Raw genomic sequence first — 17,167 nt, 5'->3', positions numbered from 1 at the left:
AACACTTGAGACAACAAGAATAACCAACGCTTGATATAACAACAACCAATACTTGCCACAATAACAATAAGTAACACTTGATACAACAGTAGCTAACATTTGATACAATAACCAACACTTAATACAAAATCAACCAACACTTGATACTACAATAGTTAGCATTTGATACAAGAACAGATCAGCATGAAAGTCAATACAAAATGTATTAATATACAAGTCTGTACAAAAGATATTAATATATAAAAAACAAAATATAAAAACATATAAAAAAGTATACAAAGGATATCAATATATAAATCTGTATAGAACAGACCAGTATATATCTACATAATAAGGCTTCAGTATGCACGTAATTATCTTAAAGAATACGACATACTAATTAACTAGTTTTTTTAATCAGCTACTCATTATCTTGCTGAGATTAATTGTTCGTTCATAAAAGAGAATCAGTTCTTGAGAGAAACTCATAAAATGGTAATATTGTACCTGTGTATTCCAGGTTCGTGTTGGTTAATTCATTGCTTCATCTTTTCTCAATTTTTATAATTTTTTTTTAATGTAGAGGCACGTAAAGAATTTTCTATACTTGCGTACACTATAGACCAAAATATCACATACAGTGTCTACACTCTTCCAGTATGCACGTTTGTGGACAAACCTAATGATAGCCTCAAACTACACACTCGTACTTTTCATTATTTACAAAGAACTGAATAGCCTCGATGCCTTATCATTCTTGTATTTTAGATGTGTCATTATGAAAAGTCGTAACCAGTGCAACGTAAAGCCCTAGAGGCAAGTGAGTCAATAAGAAGTCACACGAGGGCTTACTCTCTACATAATGTTAAACCGAAAAGTAAGCTTTATTTTACCCGAGAACTGATAATAAAATATTATGTTTATTAAGTATAGTAAACCACGTGACGTATCACCACGCCTTCTTTAATTCAACCATGTTATAATGACAACACAGTTTATTATTTAGGTTTAATTTTTAAAGTTGATGGTCGTTACTTTCTAAGATTCACGCAGAATCCAACATGGCTGACATAGCTACACAGTAAACTGGAAGTTCAAAATAACAAGACAACATAATCTCTATATCGTGTGTGGAATTTCTGAAACAGTATTACTGAGTAAGTAGACTTAGCAATTTCTGATAAGTGTGTGAAAATATACCGTTAGGTGGCGTGATAAAAACAACAAATGAGGGAAGTAATTAACCTCTTGTTTACCTCACTTTTCACACTGAATCTAATGATATGTATGGTCTAGTTTTTAGCATTGAACATAATATTATGTATGGTATTTTCACCCAATTTTAATTCAGTCTGTAGCTTTCTATCTTGTACTAATTATAATCCCCTCTCCATCCTATGTTAATTACAATTACTGTTCATTTTCTATTAACTATAATTCACTCTTCATTCTATATTAATTATAATTTCCTATCCATTTTCCATTAACCATAATTCACTTTCCATCCTACATTAATTATAATTTCCTGTCCATTTTCCTTTAACCATAATTCACTCTCCACCCCACATTAATTATAAATTTCCTGTCCATTTTCCATTAACCATAATTCACTCTTCATCCTATATTAATTATAATTTCATGTTTATCTTTTATTAACTATAATTCACTCGTAGTTTCCGTGTTGTATTAATTATAATTCACTTTATATCTTATGTTAATTCAGTTTTTAGATTTATATGTATATCCAGCTAATTATTCCCATATTCTGGAACCAGTACGGCCAAACTTGGCGTGGGAACTTGAGGGGACCAGGGAGGGCGTCTTTTTTTTTAATATGAGGAAACTTCTATCAAGGCATTATGGGAGTCTAAAATTAGGTTTTTGAGATCACTGAGCCGTAATATGGCACCACCTCGGGTTCCTTGGCGCCATATTTCAAACCGTGTGAATACGTCCACCCACAAGTAAATAGGGCCACATTTTGGTACACATATTCAGATATCACAGGATTTTCTTTCGATTATGGAACGCCCTTGGGTAACTGGGAATAATGGAAAAGTTGAATTGGTATATTGGATCACAAGGGATCTTTTAATTCCCATAGTTGAGAGAGAGTATTTTCTAGTGGTACTATAATACAAGAATTATTAATAAATGAATCGTAAACAACATATCGGTGTACACTACAATAACAATATAAACGTAACAGTCCACCTACCCTGGGAACCGAACATTTTCTGGTAAGTCCAGGTAACAACGTTGTCTCAAGAGACCTGCCCACAGTTGGACTCCAACTATACCGAAGATGAAGAAAACGAAGAAACACAGTAGTAATACGTTTCCTAACATTGGGAGTGTATCGAGTAAAAGCATCACCAGAATTCGCATACCTAAAGATAATGTGGAGTATAGTCACAACACAAGCTTTACATTTTATTTTTCTCAATGGAAAACATCAATGATATCTTGTTATAACGTAGCTTGTCATGTATATGTCAAAAACTCGGGTCTTTAAAACTACTTCACCGATCATAAATGGGTAATATTTTTATAACTAAGCATTAAATAAAACAATTTATACTTCTACAAAATTACAAGTTTCAGATTTAACCAATAACAATTACAGAATAGGAGTAAGTTTCAAATATAAAATATTTTGTTTTTCTTTAGTGAGAATCTCACGAGTGTTACAACACAAACATTGATAATTGCGTCCACTGGATAGCAACCCAAACTAAACGGTAGCTGAATATAACAGATTCCGAAAAGTTCTCGGACAAATGTACTGATCTGACAGACAGATTAACAGCTGAGACTGTACAGTAGCTGAAGATAACAGCTGTATGGCAGTTCTGTGATGAATGTATTAATCTGACATACAGATTAACAACTCAGACTGCAAAGTAGCTGGAGGTAACAGATTCAGAACAGTTCTCTGATGGACGAACTGATCTGAACTTCATTAGAAACAATGCTCTGAATCATGACTATAGGAATGAATTCCTTGCAAGGCCTGTACGATGTTATTCGGATTTGGTTCATGTGGTTAATTCCTACCATGTTCATATCTTCGCTGTCTTCTTTGAAGACTGTATGAACAAAAATATCACCAGAGTTCAGCCGGAATTCACTTTATAAACACAGGACGCGTGGTGACCTAGTAGAGCAGAGCTAGCTGCCCGGAGTGGACATTATGAACTCTCTATCTGCCATAATTGCAGATAAACCACTCTTCAAGGATCATTTCTAAAGTTAGATGGACACAGAAACACGGGATATTATATAATTACTGTAATTTCTCGTTTTCTACTTGTCACAGTTACATGAATTTCATCTTAGAGATAATTACATGAAATATAACTCAGCTGATTTTGTATGAAATATATGCCCCCCGCTAGTACAGCGGTATATCTCCAGATTTACAACGCTAAAATCAGGGGTTTGATTCCCCTCGGTGGGCTGAGCAGATAGCCCGATGTGGCTTTGTTATAAGAAAAACACACACACACAAACAAACACACACATGAAATATATTAAATCAGTGGCAGCGCCAGGATATTTTCGTTGGGGGGGGCTGAGGTTAAACTGTGGAGGGGCTTCCCAAAATGCCAGCAATATGAAGTATAGATGGTAATTTATAATAATGTACGTTTCAGAAAGGTGTGCTATTTTGAACTGCGTTTTCAATGCAGTTTTCACTGGAAATTCATACTCTGATTAGTAATTCATTATTACAAATTAGAAATAATCTGTTTATGAAAATATGCGTATATGTAAAAGAGGCAGCTCACCTAAATGCCACCCAAGGTAATACATAATAATAAAGAAAATCAAGATTAGCCTAGATTGAACATTTAATATACCATTAAGAGTAAAGCTACAAATCAAAAGAAATATAACATAAAGACATGGTTTACATAGCAGAAACGAATTATCCCATGTGAAGTTAATACACTCTGAGGAAAAGTAAGGTCACTATCAGGCTAACTATCTTTCATCATGTTGTGTTTATAATAAATATTACTTCAAAACAATGCACCTGTTTTGGTGATTGGCAGCAAATGTGTCTATAACAGTATCAATATTGAGTTGTTTTGCCCTCCTGGAGTTTACTGATATGACAGCAAGGTTGCTGGTGTGGTTGTTACCACTGCTGTTGCGCAAGTATGTCTTGAGAAGCTTCAGACATGAGAAACTTCTCTCACAGGCAGCTGAAATGACAGGCAGGGTCACAGCGATGCATACAAGTTTGTGGAGATCCATGAAGGCATCTTTGTATGGCTCCAGCATGGTTGCAAGCTCCAATGGTGTGGATACTTCCTGCCCCTTGTCTTTCTTCCTGGCAATTAGCCGGTTCAACTGGTAAACCTCCACTGCGAGGTCCTCCTCTGCCACACTATAGTTTGCTGCCATTCCTAAGAGTGCTTTCTTGTCCAGAAATGTGGAGTGTTTGGGGTTCAATGCAGTTGCACCCATCAAAACACTGCAGGTATCAGAGGAGAATCTTCTATTCAGCTCGTTGAGCATCCTGTCTATGATGGCATAGAAGGTTGTCTCCTGGCATTTGGTGTTGGTTCATCTATTTGGCTAGTACTAGATGTGATTATGAATTCGTCCAGGTGTCTGGGGACAGATCGTTGTCCACCTTGATGCACCGTCTCAGTGTGTATTCCCACTTTCTTACATACATCCTCAGCAGACTTTTCCAAGTCTTTCCATGCTGCTTCAGTTCTCATTTCTGAGAGACCAGAGATGACAGATTGTTCTAGGTCCTCTGCAGAGGCTATCTGCAGGTCAGGTGACTGGAAGTGGTCAAATAGCTGTTTTGCCATCAGCAGTAGTTTTTCTATGGCCACTAGACTGGTTACAAACTGCTGATGTAGGACGATGCACAGGCCCTTTGATTCAGTGGCTCTGTGAACATTGTCCCTCTCCACAAGACGCTTTAGGGTTATCACAATGGCAGGGATGGTTCTTTTCACAGCCAGACAAGCAGCATGTTGGCAGGCCCATCTTGTGTCTGACAGTCGCTTCAACTCTATGTGCTGGTTCACGGGTTCAAGCTCCTTCTGTACCTTCAGAAATTCTTCATGCACAACTGATGTAGAGAAGAATATGTACAGCTTCTTACTTGTCACAAAGAACTCTGCTGCAGCCTGGACATTGTGCACACAATCAACTAGCACAAGGTTGAGCCTGTGTGCATAGAAGTGGACATACACAGCCTGAGACACCTCTCTTCCGAACCTCTCCTGTACGCCACTGATGTGCCCTAACATGACTGCAGCTCCGTCATAGCACTGGCCAATGCAGGCATTATGGTCAATACCACTTTTAGCCAGAGTCTCCATGATTTCCTTGAGCAATGAATCTGCATCCAGACCCTCAGCAGCTATGAACTCCAGGAACTCCCCGTGAAGGCTATGTTTGTGGAGATATCTTACCACAATGGAGAGCTGTTCTTGTTTGCTCACATCCTTTGTTTCATCCACCATTTGAGTAAAATGCTCAGCTTCCATGACCTCTTTGCTGATATCCTTCCTGATCATTCCAGCTATGATGTCAAGCAGTTCGTTTTAGATATCATGGTGCGTGTACTTGGCATTGCCAGGACCACTCAGCTTCTTCTTCACAATTTCATCATACCTGGAAATCATGTCAAGAAGTTCCAGGAAATTGCCCATGTTATTTGACTGACTACCTTCCCTGTGACCTCTCTAGGCTTCATTTTGGCAGGCTGTGTAGAGCAGTGCATCTATCACAGCTCTTATGTAATGTCGGTTTTCCTCCACAGTTTTAGCATGGCTCGCATCGAGTGCATGTTGGGTCCTTGCACCCTTTATTTTCTGCAATTTAAACTCTGCCCAAGCTTGCATGGCAAACGTGTGTCCTGCAGAGTTATCATGAGACTTCAGTGATGTGATCGCCTTCTTCCAGTTCCAGAAGCCTTCATGGGTGAAGGACTTCTCAGTTGTACTGAAGTGTGTGTGTGACTGAAATGACGACATGCGAAGCAGAATGCAACATCTTGGGTCACAGAGCACTCCAACCACGAGTGCTGATCACGCCAATTCTTGTTGAATGACCTTGACTGGCCGCTGTATACTGTGGCCATGTCCTCTTCAAGTCTGGACAAGTAGGACCACTATCTGGAAGCTGGTTCAGGTCCTTGGGTCCTGGTGGTAGTTTTTCACCTTGGATGTGAGTGGTGCCCTCTTGCGGCTGGGGACCCGCACTATTCGTGTCCGCATTCTCACCATCACGATCACCACTGTCCTCCTCAATTGCACCACATGTGTTTGTAGGACCATCTATCTACCCGCTGCCTCTTCTTGGGTAGCAGGTAGTATTGCATAATCAACCCTATGTGTAGTATGACTGGTTTATGTTTTGGTGAGTGATGTCTGACTCTTCTCTTGTGTGTTGGTGACCTTGTTTGAAAACGAGTAGGTGATTTTGATTTCCTTTTATTAATCCAAACAGAGTGCGTGTTCCAGTGTGAGGCCGAGTACCAGAGAGAGCCACATAAACAAACATAATTCCCTTTTATACAGAGCGCGCGAACGTCAAAATGACCCCCGAGCCGGCTGACTGCTCGTACCACTTCTTATTTCCAAGTTGTGGTAGTTTATACGAAACGAATGGGAATTTCTCTCCTTATATTGGCATTAGGGCTTACAAAGGATATTCATTTTAAACATCGAAATCTAAGGAAAAATATATAACATACATACTATTGGGTCATTTCATGAATAAGGAACAAATAACAACTAAACATAGTTCAACATTACGAACAACTGCTCTGCAGCATCACCAAATTATATTAATAGCACATGAAAATCCAGAACATATCGGTGAAATATTGTTAGAGAAAGTGTTTATCTTTAACTATATAGCACAAGTACTTAATTAGAGGGTAGTGGTAATGTAAAATTACAGGGCTAATTAGGGAACACAAACACAGCTTTGATAGGGCATGTTGTAAAACTGTGGGTAGCTAATAGGAGTGAGCGGGAGATGTGTGGCGTGCGGCTGGCATCTGGATCTCGATCAGGCTGAGCCGATCGTTAGCCGTACGCAGAGCGTACACCATGGTCAGCGGCTCGGTGATCATACGCTTAAGGCGTTCGAGGCGAGACTCGCGCGCTCAAACAAAGCAAACAGTGCATGAGTTTCAGTGCATTCAGTACGTTGCTATGGGATGCATGACACGTACTCCGTCTTAATGAAGACATTGAGTTCTACAGATCTATGTCTCTTTGATGTTAATTGTTAAGCAACAACGATGATTGTGTTTTCCATATTTTATGAATATATGTAGGTAACAATATTGGGGGCTGAGGGGGGATTGGCTCATTTTGGGGGGCTCGAGCCCACAAAGACCCCCTTGGTGCCACCGCTGTATTAAATATCTGTACATTTATTCCAAAATTAAAAAATAGGTAACACTCTTTATCACCTTTAATTAATTATGAAAATACAATATCATGTATATTTATCAATCATCTACACATTACCATAATTTTCAAGGGTGATACAAATATTATATAGTTTGTCTGAACACACACGCATATATATCAATGATACAGTTAAGACCAAGGCACTCTCAAACTCAGAGTGAAATGATGGAGAAAGGGGGAAAGCATTAAGGGGCTATATCATATATTTTATCTGTAATTTACCTCCTGACAAGATATAAGCCGTTAAGTTATTTTGTCCAATGAATTTAAACACGTCAAGTCTACTCTAATTGTGTGTGTAAAGATTTATTTAACACTTTGTTTGTTTTGCATATTCATACAAAGCGACACTAGGATTATCTATGTCAGCCCTCGCCATCGATAGCACTCACCGCCAAGCCTTCAACCACTCAAATCTAATACTGTGACTAAATGTCACTCTTATAACGCATTCATGGCCACAAAGAACAAAGTGCTAGCGCTCGTTTTTAATCTTATTATGACAACAGAACGCGAACCACGGACATCACAGTTAACAACAAGACACGCCCAGCACACATAATTCGGTAGTTCTACAAGTGAATACAGTTACATTAAGTAACTACTCTCTTCCACATGCACAGGTCTTAGATTTTATAAACATTTGATGATAAAGCCTGTAGGAGTTTAAAACATACGCGATGAACGTCTCACAACAGGTTCTGTTTGTGGAATTCATTCATCAGTGCTATATATCACTAAAAGGTTCTCCCATGGGGAACTTTATTAACATAATTCACCGGGTGTAACATAATAGTACAATGTACGATTCAGTATAACACGATGTACTGCTAACTACTACAATGACACGACACTTTACTAATACGATGTACTGCTAACACGACACTTTACTAACATGATATATTGATAACTTCTATGATAACATAACAATTTACTAACATGCTATATTGCTAACTTCTATAATAACATGACACTTTACTAATATGATATACTGCTAACATAGTATTACATATTAGCATCATGTATTATTCATGGTGTAACGTATTAGTTTCATGTAATATAATATGGTGTTACGTATTAGTTTCATGTACTATCATGTAATAAAAAAAGGTCATATTGAGAGACACGACGTTAAAGAAAACACCAAAAATCGTCCAATTGATCTCACAGAAAACTGATATGAAGAAGAGCTAATCTTGCAATTCTGCTGGTTGTACCTGAAACATATCTTCAAATAGGCAATTTCCACAAAAAACGACGACTTAGCTTTTCATTGATTCTGATGAAAAAGAAACTTTATTTCTCGTTTCGTCTCCGAAGTTCTGTGTGCACAACAGACAATAGACCAACATCTTATCAAAAAAGCCACATTTCAACATGTACTATTTCATTTCCTTTTATTTGTTGCCTTTATGACTGGTTGATGTTCTAACAAACACGCTTTGCTATAGAAATGTCGTACATTTAGGCTGTGATATTAACAAACTGTATATAATATCAAAATTAGAGGATATTTTAATCACTTAAGAAATACAATGTTAGCTATTGTAATAATATGTAATATAAGACATGCTTTATGATACTGATATAAGGAATTTTCACTAGGGATTCCTTGTATATTATAAGTTTATGATTAATACCAGAAGTAGAGGGAGTCAGCTGGAATCACAGATGTTCTAAACATTTCCTAAGAAATAAATATCTGACAAATTTTTGAAAAAATTAAAAATCACTAATCCATATTAAACGTGTTTTACAGAAACGTTAATCGCTTATCTCTAAATCATGTAAAAGAAGCAATGATATAAGAGACAATAAATAAGCAGATATAGAGAGAAAATATTCATTGATTATAATTCCGAGAAATAACATTATTGATGAAAAATATATATTATAAAATTATGTTTAAAAGTAGAAAAATATTCAACTTCAACAGACAGTAGCGTAATACGTACAAGAAAGTAATGACCCATTCTATATATACACTTTAAATACCAACAGACACAGATGACATATTAGATAATAAAATATGTTAAGTGAAAGGAATCATGTACAACTCAATAACATCTTTTAACCGAACTGATTCGGATCTTAACATTTCTTTAGTGAAATGAATAAGACAGTGAATAAAAGTAAACCAGTGTTTTCTGCTACGACTTCTACTAACTTGGTATCCTATTGATAGCCCGGATTGGCCTTAGGACTCGGATCGTTCTAATTGCCGTCAGGTTCATGTTACCAATGTCCAGACAATACTCTAAAGCTCTACAACAATAAAAGAGAGAACAATTAGATGTCATGACAAAACTCTTAATTCAGCATTACCCTTACACTTGTACAAAACAATATTTAAATGAAACGAGTTGAAATAAATTTAAAATGTATAGCTTTTCATATATTGATATCTATTTAAGATTTAAAAGTCACGACCTTTCTTTCATTATGGATTTATTGAAATCTGATTATTATTGCTTTTCTTTCAGTATAAAATTATTAACGTTGTGATTTTTCTAAAGTTATTCAAATTGTTGCCACATTAATGTTGTGACTTATTTATTTACTAAAAACCTGTAAACACTCATATTTCATGACCTTTATTAATTATATAGTTCAAACATGAAATAAAGATTTTACACTCTACTATTTGTTAACCTATAAATATTGTAACTTTTCTATTTCTTAACATAAAAATATTTTAACTTTTCTATTTCTTAACCTATAAATATTGTAACTTTTCAATTTCTTAACCTATAAATGTTATAACTTTTCAATTTCTTAACCTATAAATGTTATAACTTTTCTATTTCTTAACCTATAAATATTATAACTTTTCTATTTGTTAACAGTTTACCTTAAAAAAAAAAAAAACAATAAATTATAACCTTAATCTTTTAGTGACTACTAATTTAACAAATAGACTGTTGTTTCAAGTTTAACTCTTGTTGAAAGTGCTTAGATACGGACTGAACACATCTGAAACTTTCCCAGTTAAAAGATCCTTTATCATAGGACAATAACAACCAGCCTGACCAAGTTATCTAGCCCAATTATTTTTACAACGTCAAAGTTTCACAGTTCTTAATGGTGTCACACTTTTTGACATATAATAAAACCCTGTTTAACAAGCTTACCTAAGGCACTTTCTGTAGCAAAACAATGTACTGTGTAGAATACAAAATAAATAACGATATCAGTAACGAACTGACGCAAAAACTACACAAAAACTTTAAAGAAATCAAAGAAACAAAGGTACCTAGACTGGTATATCTACATAGTAAGGAAGGAACAGTAACGTACTTACGTTGATGCTATAAAGCAGGGATGGCCAAACCGCGGCTCTTTGACATGTAATGTGAGGCTCGCAGAAATATGTTGGTTGAGCTCCTTTTTGCATCATAGTTAATATTAATAAAAGGTAAATACAAAATTTTTAAGCTTTATAATTATTTACCGGGTATAAATTGGTAGTCCACTGAATTAAAACTTAAGTTTAATGTTCATGGTGAGTAAATATATTTAAGAATTTAAATCCTAATTTTAATGCTAGATTTGAGTCAGGAATTAAAGAAATTTCAGATCAGCAAAAATTACATAGGAATTGTCAGTTTTTACAGGCGTCGCTTGCAATCGCGTGATCGTGGCATGTGCGGCTGTGTTGCGAACTCTGAAATTAGAGGTAGACATATTGTCAGGAAATTTCAGTTACTTTCGCAACCTCAAAAGGATAGTAAATAAATTCCATGATATTGAAATAAAAGACCACAAACTGTGAGAATACAAAGATAAATTACAAGGACTCCTTGATAATTTTCTAGACAAGTATGAGGACTTGAAGAAGCTTTTTAACAATGCTTATGTTTTATTAATCATGGCTGCTTACAGTACATCATGTGACACACTACGTCCCTTCAAACAATGTTCATGTTTTATTAATCACGACTCCTTACGGTACATCATGTGACACATCACATCCTTTTAAACAATGTTCATGGTTTATGAATCATGACTGTTTACGGTACATCATGTGACACACCACGTCCTTTTAAACAATGTTCATAATTTATTAATCACGACTGCTTACGGTACATCATGTGACACACCACATCCTTTTAAACAATGTTCATGTTTGTTATATTTTTGATTCACTGTGATGGGTCTTGATTAAATTAACAGCAGAAACTGTTTGATTTATCACTGTTTCATGCAGTTCTTCTATACTCGTCACTACACATGTATTATATAACGAATGGAAAGTAGCTAGTACTCGTGATCTTGTGAGTGGTTGTTTTTGTGAATTCACCAGTTTTTCTGCATGTTTTGTAATTGACCTAGGAACAGTAAGAATGTCCTGCGAGCCATGCATCCCTGCTACACACATGTGTATTGAATGTCGTAGAGGGTTTAACGATAAAACCTGAATAACAGTTATTGTTTAACGTTGAAAGGTTTAGGTAAAGTGAATCAAGCCTCATACAGTTATTTGGGTGACATCTTCTTAAGTACTTAATTCGATCCTTCTTGGTTAGGGTTGACAGTTTCCAAGGTCATCGTTCTTTCTTTCAAAGCTCTTCGAGATAAATTACATTAGCGACGACATCGTAGATTCAAGAACTAAGTAATAAACAACTAAACATTCTTCAAACTTTCACTCTCAAATTCGTTAAGGGAACATTTACCGAGTTCGAGAGCTCGCTGAAAAATGAGTGAAATATGTAGGACTAGCGACCTCAAGATGATGATATATTGTTACATGTGCCCAACTTTGTAATGTACTGTTACTACGTGTCCAATATATTTTTATCACGTGACCAATATGATATATTGTTTTATGCAACTTATAGTTTCTTTACAAAATGAACCAAATTACTTGATTTTTTCAACTGTTTCACACAGCGAACAATCTACTTTTAATTTATAGTCTCCTACGAAATACTTGTTTTTTTTTACACCAAATTTTAGTTATATTGGAAGATCTCTTTATGCTTATACATTTGGACAAAACAAACAATATTAGAAATGGTTTACATACTGAGAAAATGTGTTCCACATTTAGGGTCGAAGGTACTCCATAATAGAGCCAATAAAATCTCTCCATAACACTGGGTAGTTTTAATAAAACGATTTTGAATAGGCAAGCCATCATATAATGTGATAACCATAGCAAATATAAGGTCAGGGTGAAATGGAATATATCAGAACTATATTTTCATATTTTTTGGCATTAATTATGTAATTTGAGGCCACTGAAAATATGTATGCATTCAGATCATAAAGATGTGTTTAGATCGAGATTTTAGAATTTTGAAAATGGGGATATCCCTTGTTTTTAACGGCATTAGAAAACAAATATGAATCAGCTTGGGGCTGTCTGGAAAGAAACCTGTGATAAGTCGTACACTAGCTTTAGTAAATAAAGGGCACTCGTAATAGGTGAAAACCCATAAACAGAAAGTTCAGCGGCAAAGTCCAATTATCCTTCTCAAACAACACAACGCAATATAATCAAGAAGAATCTCCGTCTGAAAAACTGTCATAAGTCACGTGTACCCAGGCTGCTTCCACGATTTTTCAATTCAACTGTCATATACCTCCAACAGCTGGAGAATGAATGGGTATTTATGCAATTCCATACGAAGATATACAGATGAACTACATATAGATTTTTGTGCAATTGTATTGCTGAAACGAGTGTTGAGAAATCGTCGTCTTCCTATTATAGACGGCTTAAGGAACGTGTAAGAGGAACAGATGCACTTAGGGCGTGACATTCTTACGATGGAACCTATTGAAATGGAAACTATGTTACAGAGGTATTGTCAAGAACGTGGTAGAACATGATGACTTGGACAGTAGCGATAGTGAGACTCCAAAATGTGAAATGTCACTATGCTTTAAGATTTATCACACTTGTGACGTTAAAAAACATTTCAAACCCATTCAACGTCACAGACTTCAGTGGTGCTTTATAAATATTGCCTTTTAAAAGCCAGTTTTTAGCTAGTTAGAAGTTTTCCAAACATTGTATAAGCCTATATTTACTTAGATTTTGTTTGTTATATTCCGTTCTTGGCAACTTCAATCTAAATTTGTTTATTCATTTTCATTCAAACGGTCTTGAAAAACGCTATTGTTTCTACCATATTGTAGAGTTTTTATATAGTTGTTTAATTTCACTAACCGTCCCTAATTTTGAAGTGCTAGAGTAGAGGGAAGGCAGCTTATCAATACCAATCCTCGTCAACCTTTCAGCTATACTGTACCAGTGAATGTGGGATTTATTGTTCGTTATAACGACCCCAGGACTGAAAGAACAGGCATGTTCAGCGGTGGATTTCAGTGGCCCTTACCACACATGATTAGGTTTATTTTGGATACTTGACAGAGAATGCAAGGGCCATCTTTGTTAATTTTAAACTTATAGACTGCAGAGAGCCAAGTGCCAACAGACGGTTTCTCTAATCAAACAGTGGGATTTGACTGTCACTCTTATAAGTGCAGAGCCCGACTCAATTTTGCGTCAATGAAAGGCACGCCTTATGATACTCAATCCGAAACGCCAAATTTTACAAATAATAAACTTTAAAAACAATTCTTTTTTTCCTCTCTATATATAAATTATTTATTTTACTTGTGTATTGGAAGCGTCAATATGTTAAGGAAAAAAATTCCACAGCACAAAAAAATTGAGGCGAACGTGAAAACTATATTTAAATACCATCAGACTTTGAAGGTTTCCAACTCAAAAATATTCATTAAATCTGATAGCATGTTACTTTCTGACAACTAAAATATATTTGTCTCAGGAATATATTTGACATTATAGCACTTTAACACAAGGTCAACAGTATGTTATCTCGATGTTACAGTCAACAGCACATGATACTACAGAGTGGCTGCCTTCCCTCTGGTCAGTAGTTCAAATTAATTGAAGAATATTAAACAGTATCATACTCGGAGTATATGAGTGTGTGTGTGTGTGTGTGTGTGTATATATATATATATATATATATATACAAAGTAGATAACTACAGCATGCTACAAGGCATTGATGACAGTTTAAAACAGTATAACTAAACAACACTCAGAAGACAACTTGAAATCAGTCTTATTCAGAAAAAAAAAACACAAAACATTTTCAGAACGTTTAACACATATGTAACATAACAGACATTTCTCAAATTGTTTAAGTAGATCACCATTCTACGATAGAACTTCCCGGTAAAGGACAAAATCGAAACATTGAACTAAAAAAAGATATATTTCTAAGCTTTTCCTTGCACTTATTGCTTGCTGGATGTTAGAAGTTCTAACAAGTGTTTTCTAAGTACACTACATGAGCTGAAAATTTTTCTCGTACTCTGTGTAGAGAACACAATATGCCTAGCGACTGTATTGTTCTTACATGTGTGTAGAGTACACAGTATGCCTAACGACAGTATTGTTCTTACATGTGTGTAGAGTACACAGTATGCCTAGCGACAGTATTGTTCTTACATGTGTGTAGAGTACACAGTATGCCTAGCGACTGTATTCTTCTTATATCTGTATTGAGTATACATGTCTAGTCACTGTATTGTTCTTTACTGTCTGTTCTTACAGCTGTGTACAAAATACAATATGTCTAGTCACTGTAATTAACTTTCACATGTTCTGTTTTACTCGTCTAGACACAGTAAGTACCAGTCCTTGAGTTCTGATATTACACAAAACTGCCTTAAAATATAAAAAAAAAAGACTATGGTCGTATCAGATTTAAAATGTTTTAAATTCGTTATGGTGGAATCTAAAGATTGAACATTGATTGTCTACTATAACATATTAACTTCATTATCATTATACAAGGAACGTTTCTATGTTGCTACTTCCAAATCTAACTGCTTACTTACCCTGCCACGACAATGAAACCGTCCAGACGATTCCAAGTTTCAGCGAGGTAGGCGCCTTTCCCTATGAAACCCATGGCCAAAACTTTGATCATCATTTCTAAAGTGAAGAAGGCGAATATTAGATGGTCGAACAACTGTAGGTGTTTACAGCGATTATTGTCACAAAGTTCATCCACACATGGTTGATACATGCCCAGCGTAACGCAGTTCGATAGGATGACCATCATACTGATTCGTTCAAACCACGTAATCAAGAGAGTTAAGGAAAGAAGTTGTAATAAATTTGCTTTTATTTTATTCATATTAAAATATTAGTGTGGAAAAGTTTCATTAAGGAATACATACACTATACATATTTGTGCACGTTCTATATAGAGTTGGACAAACTTATAGAAACTTCACACTAGAGGGAGAATGAAGTCTTATGATAATCGTGATTTATAAATCACTAAATATGTTAGCTTGTCAATAGCATACTATTATTGTTCTTAGGAAAAGTTTCTTAAAATGTCAAACTAGAAGGATCTTAGGTAAATACCTAAAGCATTGAACAGTGTTAGGTGTAGTGTCAATAAAATATCGAAAGACACCAGACAAACACAATGACAATATCCTAAAGAACAGTGTTAGATGAGGTATCAGTAAAATATCGAAAGACACCAGACAAACACAATGAAAATATCTTTAAAAAAACAGTGTAAGATGTGGTGTCAGTAAGATATCGAAAGACACCAGACAAACACAATGAAAATATCTTTAAAAAAACAGTGTAAGATGTGGTGTCAGTAAGATATCGAAAGACACCAGACAAGCACAATGAAAATATCCTAAAGAACAGTATTAGATGAGGTGTCAGTAAGATACCAAAAGACACCAGACAAATACAATGAAAATATTCTAAAGAACAGTTGACAAACGAGAGCTGAAACGAAAACAAAATACTGCATCACCCAAAAGTTATCCAGAACTTAGTCTTCCTACAATAACCAATCTTTGTTAGTAGGTAACTACAAACTGATTTACTAGCGTAGCCCTGCCATTTAAAAACCTCTAATAAAATCAAAACAATGTAAAAGCCCAAATAAGATAATGTCAAGGCCACAAAAACTGGATCGAAGATCAAAGAAATGTGATTTGACCAGAGAAATGCTTTGTATACTTTTTGCCACAAAATGTACGCCTTGTGTTTGGCAAAAACCAAAAGCAGCTTATAACCTTGAATGTGTTATACTATCAGTTAAGAATGGTGGAGACACTATATATATATTATAGTAAAATATTTGTTTTTCTTAATTTCAATTTATAAAATTTTATCATAGTTCTAGAAATTTGGAAATAAACAAAAGATTCTACAAAAATCACTTGAATAAATACTTTATCCAAGCAGTGAAGTATTATAACACACAAGTCATCATAAGAAACTTCTTAAACCAACTACCCAAATACATACAGCATTATCTAACACCCAGAACCTTATCCATAAGGCACAATTGGTAGGTGCTACTTCTAGACAAGTGGAAGATTTGTGTTTTGAAAGATAATAAATCAAACATTATTTAGACTACTATCTTGAACATTCACACAGCTGATTACGTTCGTCAAATTTCAATATGTAGTAAAATTGTCCTAAAATATATTACAGTGTTTCCGTTTTTGGATAGAAAAACAACCACACAGAGTTCGGAATCTAATGTTGGGAACGTTCTACCAAAAAGTAGTCACTGATACCACTAGATTCTTGAAAAACGGTCTAAACTAAATTATCAAACATATATTCATTACATACCACCCCTTTCTTGAAACATATTTTAAACCAAATTACCAAAACTCGTCTTCATTACT

General features: G+C 35.3%; 1 protein-coding gene across 5 annotated transcripts in view; it reads right to left on the bottom strand.

Moving 5' to 3' along the window:
* LOC143233777 (voltage-dependent T-type calcium channel subunit alpha-1G-like) overlaps nucleotides 1-17,167 on the bottom strand; it is a 59,292-nt gene that overhangs the window by 40,940 nt on the left and 1,185 nt on the right. For 3 of the 5 annotated variants that reach the window (XR_013018305.1, XM_076470427.1, XM_076470428.1), the window contains exons 2-4: nucleotides 15,326-15,553; nucleotides 9,607-9,704; nucleotides 2,198-2,369 (exon numbers count right to left, since the gene is read on the bottom strand). Coding sequence is in view for 4 of the 5 variants with exons in the window: in XM_076470427.1 (XP_076326542.1) it covers nucleotides 2,198-2,369; nucleotides 9,607-9,704; nucleotides 15,326-15,553 (498 nt within the window). In the remaining variant the exon portion in view is untranslated. Of the gene's footprint in view, nucleotides 1-2,197; nucleotides 2,370-9,606; nucleotides 9,705-15,325; nucleotides 15,574-17,167 lie in introns of those variants that run through there. The other 2 variants (XM_076470429.1, XM_076470430.1) reach the window with 2 other exon arrangements.

The sequence above is a fragment of the Tachypleus tridentatus genome, chromosome 12 (assembly GCF_004210375.1).
Source record: "Tachypleus tridentatus isolate NWPU-2018 chromosome 12, ASM421037v1, whole genome shotgun sequence".
NCBI lineage: Eukaryota > Metazoa > Arthropoda > Merostomata > Xiphosura > Limulidae > Tachypleus > Tachypleus tridentatus.
Note: the sequence above shows the minus strand (reverse complement) of the source record. Positions and strands in the feature narration are given on the sequence as shown.